This window comes from Lemur catta, chromosome 1 (assembly GCF_020740605.2).
Source record: "Lemur catta isolate mLemCat1 chromosome 1, mLemCat1.pri, whole genome shotgun sequence".
NCBI classification, from domain to species: Eukaryota; Metazoa; Chordata; class Mammalia; order Primates; family Lemuridae; genus Lemur; species Lemur catta.
Genome location: NC_059128.1, coordinates 68,150,919 through 68,162,825, shown reverse-complemented (window position 1 = coordinate 68,162,825; position 11,907 = coordinate 68,150,919). Strand labels below are relative to the sequence as shown.

Sequence of the window (11,907 nt, the reverse complement as noted above, 5' to 3'; positions counted from 1 at the left end):
ATTTAACTTGCTAATTTGAAGCTAAGCATTTATTTGCTGGCCACTTACTTCATGTTTATAATGAACATGTCTCCTAGGTCTTACTTATTTTTTTATTTCTCAATACATTCTCCTTTCAGCCAGAGCCTCTCCAGGATAGTTATTCAATGAACAACTAGTGAAAATGTGCTTTATCAGACCATTATTATATTTCAAATTCTGATAATGATCTGCCAGAAATTTCAGGGTGGGTACAAGTAAATTTATTTTCATCTTAATGCCTTTGGTTTTTTGTTTTTTTTTTCCTATAAAGAGGAATAGAGGAAAATCATAGTGAAATTTTAAAAACCCAGATGAAAGGAAGTGAACATAGCATTATTACTACTTCAAAGTCTTCCTACTTTAGGGTAATGATCCTCAAGAGGATTATAAAATATAACATTTATCTTTCACTTCTCTTTACGTAAAATATACCTATTGACCAACTTCCTCATGGCTGTCTTTACTTCCTTGTTTCGCAATGTGTAGATGATAGGATTAAGTAAAGGGAATATTACGGTATGGAACACAGACACCACTTTATCTAGGGAAAAAGAGTCAAATGGCCGAGCATAAATGTAGATGGATGGTCCAAACATTAGCACCACAATGGTGATATGAGAATAGCAGGTGGACATGGCCCTGTTAGTACTCTCACCTGAGCCTGAGTGTTTCTTGAGCATGGCCAGAAGGAAGGCATAGGACATTAACAGAGCAATGAAGCACACCACGGAGATCAGACCACTGCTAAAGATCATCACTAACTCCTCCGGGAAGGTGTTGGCACAGGCAATCCGGACAACCTGTGTGATGTCACAGAAGTAGCTGTCTAACTCATTGGGGCCACAGAAGGGAAGTCGAACAATGAGAGCCACCTGTATTATGGAATGAATGAAGCCCCCCGTCCAGGAGAGAGCCACCAGGATACAGCAGAGACGTCGATTCATGATGGTAGCATAGTGGAGGGGGCGGCAGATAGCAGCATAGCGGTCAAAGGCCATCACTGTGAGCAGGAACATCTCTGAAGCCCCAACAAAGTGCAGGAAGAAGAGCTGTGCAATGCATCCTCCAAAGGAAATTATCTTCCTCTCCACAAAGAAGTCTACAAGCATTTTAGGGGCTGTGATGGAGGAGTACCAAATATCAAGGAAGGCCAGATTAGCCAACAGGAAATACATGGGAGAAGTCAGATGGGGGTCAAGCCTGATGGTGCAAATGATAAGGATATTCCCTGGAAGAATGAACAAATAAAAGGATAAAAATATAACAAATAGGACTAGTTGCACCTCCCGTGTTTGGGATAGACCAGTGAGAATAAATTCTGTCACCATGGTATAATTTGCAGGTTCCATTTCTTCAATTAACTTTTTTCATAATATTGCTATGAAAAATAAAGAAGTTATAATTATTTCAAGTAGCATTTAACTTGGGTTATATCACTGCTTTCAAAATTGTCATCTGTTCCCTATTATTGATTGCATATGGATATATTTGATCATCCCATTTTATATGTGATAAACCAAGATACGAAAAGAGTAAGTGATGACCCTAAAAATTAGAAACATTAAAATATATGAAGTATGACACATATCTGAAACCCAAATCTCAGCTTGTTAATGTCATAAAATCCTATTTTTTATGAAACTTGGCAATGCACTAATCCTTCCCCCAAACATCTACATTCGTAAGCAACATATGCAGCTACTTCTGAGTTTAGCCACATTTTAGACTGGCAATCAGAGATGAAACCTGTTCTTTCTAGATCTTTTTTGTTGGGAAATCTTACCACCTTGGAAACTGGCAGTCTAATATCACATATGTTGATCTGGCAGTATTCCATTGTAATCTATAAAAGAGATCTCAAGACTTCATGAGTAGTGAATAGACATTTTTTTCCCGTAATCAAAACTTTTATAGCTTAATCCTTGGTAATAAGTAACCAGCCACAATAAAGAGCAATGCAGGGCCCTACATGAAAATAGATCTTCTGGCTGTGACCAGATCCCTCAATACGCAATACTACCCTGACCAAGAAGTTTCCCCATGATATCAGGAAAGTAGGAAAAGGTGTGGTGACCTAAGAAATGGGTATGCTGCCACCCAAGCTGACCCTATACTGATTGACTCTGCCATTTCAAAGTGGCAGTGGGAATAAGGTTATTTCTAAAATTTTGCTTAAGATTCAGTATTGAACCTGAAACTGCTAGATAGAACAAGACCTGTCAAATAAAAAGGAAATAACCATTCACTTTACCAAATGTGCTTCCTCTTTTAAGTAAAGTTAAAAACTGCCATACCAAAGTAAGTATTTATTGTAACCAACAGCAAATACAAGAGAGTTGCTTGTTTTCTACTGATGTGATATTTTATAATATTGCCTCTCCTCAGTGTTCCTTAAAAAAATTAAATATTAAAAAAAAAACAAAAAAAGTTAAGGATCTATAAAACGAAATAGATGTGACAGTGTCTGGGCACTCGTGGATGCTATGCATAATTTTGACTAAAGAAACAGAATGTTGCTTCCTTGAAACCTATGTGCTCAATTTGTACATGATTTTAACAAACATAGACATATGACTTCCAATATGTTATAGAAACATTGTATTATGAAGAAGGGATGGCTTATTAAAAGTTGACATGTCAAGAAAAGACCACTCGTGTCCAGGAATCTAATAGCAAGAAAATAGGCAAAAAGAAACACTCAGAAAGTCAGAAGTGTGGGGCTATTTAGAAAAAGAGGCAAATATCTCTACGCCCATGAATTGCCCAGTGTGGGCCTCAGTGAGTTGATTAATCATGTTTAGTAAGAAAGAGAAATTTAAAATTTGGTTTAGAAAGAGTTTAATGAAAAGAAAGATAATGCTGCCAATTTTCGATACTTAACTTTCTTAAAAACTTGGTTATCCAGAATGACATATTTCCTAAGATTCTAGAAAGCAATGGTTTTACTGTACTTATCTGGAGGAGGCATCCCATAGCCTTCATAACAGCACAGCAAGTACATAATTGTAAACTTGCAGCATACTAACTCATTCCATTCACTGATGAGTAAACTCTGAGTTTTCGACAGTTGAAAAAATCTCTACCAAGAGCATTTAGAATATTATGATTACTCAGTTCATTTGTACATTTTGCTATATAGCTTTTGAACAGGTGGAAGTGATTAGGTTATTTGTTCTTAATTGAATAATTGTCCTCATTATTGAAAGGAGATGAGTATTTCACAGTAGTAACTACTATTATACGACCTTAAGCTTTTCTCTTTATTTTCATGGATGACAGCAATATGATGATTCCAAGTATTGTCATACAAGTCACCCCTTTCTCTTCTGTCCTATTCTGTACCTATCCCACCAAAAAGGAAGTGAAAAATGGCACTAATCTAGAAGGAAAGAATTTAAGCAAATGAGTGCTGTCTTGGAAAAACAAATACTCATCAGGTATTATGGAATAGAAAGGGTCATTTTACCAGAAAGTGTCAAAGAGATTTCCTTTTTTACCTCAATGTTTAAGATATGACATAAAATTGGAAAGTAATGATACATACTTTACATTAAGAACCAAAACTAACCTCTTTTATTCTTTATGAAAAAAAAAAATGCAGAGCATTCAGCTCTTCTCTTTCCTCCACTCCTCACAACCATCAAGTTGGAAAGAGACATTTTACTGGAGCATCTCAATCAATAATCAGGCAGGCAATCAAACCCCCTATCCCCCAAGCTAGCAGTGCCCAGCTGCTACTCACAACACACACACACACACACACACACACACACACACACCACTAAACAATACCACTTCCTCAATGAAGGACAAATACATATTTTTCCTACATTATCTTGACACCATGGCCTGAAATATCATAAAACACACAGTTCTGACTGGCCAGCATTTGTCATTTAACACATGTCAAAAGAAAGCTCTCTACACATGATATTCAAGGCTCTACCCCAAATGTATAGCTTCTGTGTCACTTCTATGAGTTATTCATTTGTTTATTCAACAAATATTTAGGGAGTATCTGCTATGTGTTAACTGCTGAGACTACAACAATGAACAGGAAGATCATTTCTGCCTTATTAAACTTCCATTCCAGAAATACAGACAGATAAGTAAACAAACAAATAATAAATAAATAAAATATAAATAAGTAAAATAAAATAATTACCACTAGTGATAAAAGATAAGTAGGAAAAAAAGAGATTAGTATAGAGAGAAAATGGTGGTGGAAGGGTGGTGTGTAGTGAAGGAGTGTTTCAGAAAAGCTTCTCTCTGAATAGGTGACGTTTCATTGACTTTGAAAGTTCGGAGGAAAGCATTTTAGAGACAGAGAATAGCAAATGCAAAGGCCCTGTGGCAGGTAAGAGTTTCTAGGAACTGTAGGAAACCTACACCTAGGAAAGGCACAAGAACAGAATAAAGAGACAGCCAAAGACAACATAATGTAGTCCACAATAAGACAATTAGATTTCAATGGGTTCCAATATATTTTAAAATAAAACCCAGGAAATAGTTTAACAGGATTTTCAACTTAGAAATATCACCCTGGCTACTATGTGAGTAAACTCGAGTGAGACAAGATTATAGGAAAAAATTATGTCGCTTAAACTAAAGATATAGCAATAACTATTTAGAGAAATGCATAGTTTGTTTAGAAAATATTTATAAGATGCAACTGGCAAAATTTAATGGTGGATTATGTTTCTATTATCATACTACCAAAGCCAGCTGGAAATTGAGCTCTATAATGGCTTTTAAAAAATGTCTTTATATCTTGTGTCTAAAATGAGGTTCATCCAGCACATTCCAGATGCTTATTAAAATTTAGCTGAATCTATTATACATATTTAGGTATGCCCTGTCACACTCTAAGAAAGGCTGGGAATTGTGCCAGGAAAACCCAGAGCAAGAAATTATGTTTGTGGGTAACTCTTGGGGGAGATAAGCCATCCATGGGGACTGAGTTAGGGAATTTCTTTCTAGGGCTGCCATTTAGGAGGGGCTATCAATTCCCAATGAGTGCTTACCCTTGGAGCAGATAGATAACTTGGTTAAGAAGGTTTTATTTTATCTTACATCCGCTCCCCTAGTCTTCCCAAGTTTCTGTATGCAAGCCTGCTCCTCTTTTAATAACATCTAGTGAACTCCTATTCTTAATCTGCAGGGATGTAGTGTCTGGAGGATGCCTGTGGAAATACCTAGGCGTACAGGGCCCTCCTTGTAGGTGAGTGAACTGTGAACTCTCCTCAAGAGAATCAATGCTTTGGGGGAAAACAAGAATCTGTATGATGATGAAAAGGTCATTCAACCTTCCTCTACAACAGTTTCTTCCTAGCAACATGAGGGATTTTAACTAGAGTTTTAAGGAATATTCTAGCTCTAAAATTCTATGATTCTATGAAAATAAAAGTAAATTGAGAGTAAAAGTCCCAGAAAGGTACATTAAAAATGATGTGGATGACAATGTAGAGAAACAGTGATAGAATATATGCATTGTGGATACATGCAACACCTGAAAGAAATAACTTGGATTTTCCTATTCTTAAGATATCAAGCTCACCTATCTTATTCTGTGATCTGGTAAGGAGGGAGTGTACAAAAGCATTTCCACCATATACGTGGGTATATGGAGACCCAAGGACCTCAAATCTCATAAACAGACTAATAGCAGAAAGTATCAAGATGTAGCAATATTGATTTTCCGTATATATTTTTCCCACAGTAAACTAGGCAAAAAGAAAACATTCAGATCAGAGAAGGGCTAATCTCAATATGAGAATTTTTTGAGGATCATTTGCTGCTTATTTCTCTTATAATAAACTTAGATATGGAGTGTTAGTGCCTTGGTTCTAACCACAGCTGAACCCATTATTAGCTGTGTAACCTTGTGCAACTCATTTACCCCTCTTTGCCTCAATGTGTCTCATCAGTGAAATGGAGATGATAATAGTACCTACCTCAAAGGTATTAATGTAATGATTAATGCATTAATGCATGCAAAAGTCAGAAAAATACCTTGCACATAGCTTATACTTAATAAATAATAATTATCATTATTATTTTCCTTTGTAAAGCAGTAAGTTCAATCGGGAAATTGTCATCCTAACATGATTTCCAAAATACTGGCCTTTAATATCTGTTCACACTTCTCTACCCCAACTGCTATACTTAGATCTGGAAAGCTAAGAACAAGTCTAAGAAATAGCTTGGAGAGGAGGACGAGAGCCTCTGACTTCTAAACACCACCATCTCCCCACGTTTTTCCCAGACCCACACTTCTATGTGACTATTGATAAATTACTATTATTAAATTCTCCAGCAATTCTCAGAAGGCCTTCTTTCTAAAATGTCTGGAATTCTGTATGAATTTTTTATGGATAAGCTCCATAGAAATGTCATATTTTTATGCCTCCATAGTAGTACTCTGTTTACACTTCCAGTAAAAGCTTTAACTCATTATATTGTAATTTTTCAGTTTATATATATGACAGATATATATTTTTTTGAGATAAGGTCTCACTTTGTCACCCCAGCTAGAGTGCCGTGGTGTCATTATAGCTCAATGCAACCTCCAACTCCTGGGCTCAAGTGATCCTCCTGCCTCAGCCTCCCAAGTATCTGAGACTCCAGGAGCATGCCACCATACCCAGCCCTCAGTTTGTATTTTGATGAAAATATAACAGAAACTCAGAGCCCTTTGAGGTCATGGAACATGTCTAATTTATAAATCTGTCTAGTGCCTAAGGTAGCTTTTAGCACACTGTGGTCCTCAATATCTGTTTATTCAATAGATGAATGAATGAGTGAATGATTAAATGGACTTTTAGATGAATAAATAGATGACTGAAAAAACTGTCAAATACTTCTAAACTTAATTGTTTTATTAATTTGTTTAATCTTTCCTGACTTTGCTTCATGACTCCCGATTTTGTTTCCTGGGATTCTCTTTTTAAAATACCTATTCCACCCACGTTACTTTCAAGCAAGAGTCTCTTTGCTTTTAAGTTTCTCTTTTGTTTTTCTATTCATTTTCAAAGTTGTTACTCCTACCAACTCCAATCCCTTCCAAATGAAACATCTCAGGCCCCACCTGTCCCACTCCCTTCCCAGGGCTCAGCCTGAAGAGCCATCGTAAGAAGTAACTAAAGATCTTGGTGTTTTTTCCTGACTTCTTTTCAGGGGTGATAGGATTCAAAATTTTAGTTTATTTTAATGATTTGGCAATATCTGAAGACCCATAAATCAAAACAGCCTTCTCTTTTTGAGCTTGTTTAAGAATGGCTCATTCTGTAAGTATCAGATGACCAAGATATCTTCTCAACACCCTATTCACCCCTGAGTTTAAAATGCTTTAACTGTTGGGATCAAGCCAAAGAAGGAACAGTTTGTCCACCAACTCCATGGTCAAGACCTGCTATGCTATTACCACATTTCCCTAAGATATTTCCTTGCATGAGGCTTTCTGCTTCTTACCATAGTCTCTGAGCATTTTACATAATCATTACCATCATTACATTCATCTCATTGTCTCAAAAATAAAGTGGTTTATGTAAATATTTTAACAACATTCCACCTACCCATCACTGTGTCAGTCTTGGTGTTGTCAGGGACTGTGGGGAAGGGATAGAAGATGCCTCTTCCCCCGTCCACAACACAGGGCTTTCTCATCTGTATTTTGGTATACATTAGTTCCTCCCCTGATGTAACAATGAGCTAACTAGCACCATGGGCTGTAGCTGCAAAAGTCACTTCTCTGGAGGCCAGGGAAAGTCAGGTAGGAATAAAAGCCCCGAGGGAATAATTTAAAAGTTGGAATGTACTTTATCCAAGGAGCATAGAAACACAACTTTTGGGTTGCACATAACAAAGAAAATGGCTAATTTCCCAGGATTAAGGGTGGAAAATGTTATGATGTGCAGTATACCCTCTAGAGTATGACATGCATTTCCAATTTTACTGTCCCAAAGGATTGTATCATGTAGAGATGCTGTATCCTTGGGAAAATGTAGATCTGTCCAAATCCAATATTAATACTTCATACATTGCTTGAACAGTGTACCCACATTTGCAAAGAAGGCCATAAGGGCTAACCCATTAATCCAAACTATATTCCTAACTTTATTCAGTGTCTTCTACATGTGCCTAATGATTACCTACTATACATCAGACACTATACTAGGCACCAGAAAACAATGATGAACAAAAGAGAAACAGTCCTTATTCCCATAAACCAACCTACAATTGACTCTCCCATCTAATCCATATGTAGTAAAGTACGATTTAGTTCATCACACATTCACTTAATATTTACAGTATTAAGTGCAAATAGTTGTCTATACCTCTCACCTAAAAATAGCAGGTTTGTACTGGCAATTACCCTTATATGTGTGAATGTTGTGGATCCTAAACTAAATCAATTGCAGGAAAGCAGGAATTTTGGGGGGCTAATCACCACAGTGACCATAGTAAATAGTACGCTGTAAATATTAAGTGAATGTATGGTGAACTAAATTGTATTTTACCCCATATACAATCGTCAATCCCACAGCCTCACACATTTAATGATTCTCTTACAGAATCTACTGTAACAAATTAAATGTTCTATGATAAATAACATTTGGTTCTATCTCGATTTTATTCTATCAGCCTGATCTCCCATCTCTTTTATAAATTGCTCTCCTAAAATTAATTGTGTATTATACTCTCAATGGCCATACTTGAAGGTTGTGAAGTAAAGACAACAGAAGTACTTATTAATATTTTTTCTCTTTTTTTAAATTCAGGATATTATGGAGCTACAAACATTTTGGTTACATGAAATGCATTTGCCTTGCTCAAGCCAGGGCCACAAGTGTGTCCTTGCCCCCTACAGTGTACTCCATCTCCACTAGCTGTGGGTTTACCCATCCCACCCAGTCTACCCCTCACCCCCCTACCCCTCCTACCTGACTGGCATCCAATGAGTATTACTCCTATGTGAGTATCTTAGTATTGATCATTTAGTACCGATTTGATGGCGAGTACATGTGGTGCGTGTTTTTCTATCCTTGTGATACCTCACTTTGAAGGGTGGGCTCAATCTCTGTCTAGGGTAATATAAGAGGTGCTACATAACCATTGTTGTTTGTAGTTGAGTGGTATTCCATGGTATATACATATATATACCACATTTTATTAATCAACCTATGTATTGATGGGCATTTGTGTTGTTTCCACAACTTTGCAATTGTAAATTGTGCTGCTATAAACATTCGAATGCAGATGTCTTTATTATTGAATGACTTTTGTTCCTTTGGATAGATGCCTAGTAGTGGGATTGCTGGAGCAAATGGTATTTCTATTCTTAGCTCTTTGAGATATCTCCAAATTACTTTCCACAGGGGTTGTACTAATTTGCAGTCCCACCAGCAGTGTAAGAGTGTTCCTATCTCTCCAAATCCATCCCAGCATTTGTTATTTTGGGACTTTTTGATAGAGGCCACTCTGACTGGAGTTAGGTGATATCTAATTATAGTTTTGATTTGCATTTCCCTAATGATTAGAGATATTGAGCACTTTGTTATATGTTTACTGGCCATTATTCTGTCTTCTTTTGAAAGGTTTCTGTTCATGTGCTTTGCCCATTTATTGATGGGGTTGTTTGATTTTTTCTTGTTGATTTTCTTAAGTTCTATATATATTTTTGTTATCAGCCTTTATTGGATGTGTAGAAAGCAAATATTTTCTCCCATTCTGTAGCTTGTCTATTCACTGTAAGGACAGTTTCCAGGGCTGTGCAGAAGCTTTTTAATTTGTTTATTTTTGTTGCTGCTGTGGTTGCTTTGGGGGTCTTCTTCATAAATTCTTTACCTAGGCCAATGTCTAAAAGAATCTTCCTCACATTTTCTTCCAGAGTTCTTAAGGTTTCACACCTTAGGTTTAAGTCTGTTATCTGCCGTGAGTTGATTTCTGTGAGAGGTGAGAGGTGGGAATCCAGTTTCAGTCTTCTGCATGTGGATATCTAGTTTTCCCAGCACCAGTTATTGAATAGAGAGATTCTTTCCCCAATGTATACTTTTGCCTGTTTTGTCAAAGATTAGATGAAACTATGAGGATGGTTTTATATCTGTGATCTCCATCCTAGTCCGAAGGTCTATATCTCTCTTCTTGTGCCAGTACCATGCTGTTTTGTTTACTATAGCTTTATAGTAAAGATTGAAGTCTGGCAGACTAATGCCTCTCAATTTGTTCTTTTTGCTTAAGATTGCTTTGCCTATACGAGGTCTTCTCTGGTTCCAGACGAAGTGTAGAATTATTTTTTCTAAATCTGTAAAGAATGATGGTGGTACTTTGATAGGGATTGCATTAATTCTATAGATCACTTTAGGTAGACTGGACATTTTAACAATATTGATTCTACCAATTCATGAGCATGGCAGGGATTTCCATCTGTGCACATCTTCTGCAATTTCTTTTCTCAGTGTTTCTTAGTTCTGCCTATAAATATCTCTCACCTCCTTCATTAAATATATTCCTAAATATTTAAATTTCTTTGATGCTATTGTGAAAGGTGTTGCATCTTTGATTTCATTTTTGGCTTGACTGTTATTGGCATATATGAATGCCACTGATTTGGGGGCATTAATTTTATATCCTGAGACTTTACTGAATTCGTTTATCAATTCCAGGAGTCTCTTGGCTGAATTCTTGGGATTTTATAGATATAATAGCGTATCATTATCAAAGAGTGAGAGTTTGACTTCTTCTGCCCCCATTCAGACACCCTCAATTCCCTTCTCTTGTCTGATTGCTCTGGCAAGGACCCCCAGCACTATGTCGAATAGAAGTGGAAATAGAGGGCGACCTTGTCTGGTTCCAGTTCTAAGTGGGAATGCTTTCAATTTTTCCCCATTCAATATGATATTGGCTGTGGGTTTGTCATACATGAGCTTAATAATTTTAAGGAATGTCCCATCTATGCCTATTTTGTTGAAGGTTTTTATCATAAAAGCATGCCAGATTTTATCAAATGTTTTTTCTGCATCTATTGAGAGAATCATATGGTCTTTGTTCTTGCTTTTATTTATGTGGTGAATTACATTTATAGATTTGCATATGCTGCACCAGCCTTGCATCCCTGGGATAAAGCCCACCTGGTTGTGGTGAATTATTTTTTTGATGTGCTGTTGGATTCAGTTTGCTAAAATTTTGTTGAGAATTTTTGCATCTATATTCATGAGGGATATTGGTCTGTAGTTTTCTTTTTTTGCTACATCCTTTCCTGGCTTTGGTATCAAGGTGATATTGGCTTTGTAGAATGAGTCGGGGAGGGTACCATCCTTCTCAATGCTTTGCAATAATTTCTGCAGTATAGTATATGTATGTTTGGTAAAATTCGGGTGTGAACACATCTGGTCTGGGACTTTTTTTTTTTTTGGAAGATTTTTTATTGCTGCTTCAGTGTCTGAGTTTGATACTGGTCTGTTCAGAAGTTCTATTTCCTCCGATTAAGCTTAGGGAGGTTGTGTGTTTCCAAGAATTTGTCCATTTCCTCCACATTTTGTAGCTTTGGGCATATAGACTTTTATAGCATTCAAAGAATGTTTTTTATTTCCATGACGTCTGTAGTGACCTCTCCTTTTTCATTTCTGATTAAATTTATTAAAGTCCTTTCCTTTCTAGTTCTTGTCAATCTAGCAAGAGGGCTATCAATTTTGTTTATCTTTTCAAAAAAACATCTTTTGGTTTTATTGATCTTCTATGTAGTTCTTTTATTCTCAATTTCATTTAGTTATCCTCTAATTCTGGTTATTTCCTTTCTTTTGCTAGGTTTAGAATTAGTTTACTCTTCCTTTTCCAGTTCCTTGAGATGGCTTATTAGTTTGTTGATTTGTGAACTTTCTGTCTTTT

At 36.5% G+C, this 11,907-nt stretch overlaps 1 protein-coding gene across 1 annotated transcript; it reads right to left on the bottom strand.

Moving 5' to 3' along the window:
- Positions 1-343: 343 nt before the first annotated feature.
- On the bottom strand, positions 344-1,469 carry LOC123621617 (olfactory receptor 4M1). Its single transcript, XM_045527486.1, has one exon. The coding sequence runs from the start codon at positions 1,368-1,370 to the stop codon at positions 429-431; it is 942 nt and encodes a 313-aa protein (XP_045383442.1). The 5' UTR covers positions 1,371-1,469; the 3' UTR covers positions 344-428.
- Between the last annotated feature and the right edge of the window lie 10,438 nt (positions 1,470-11,907).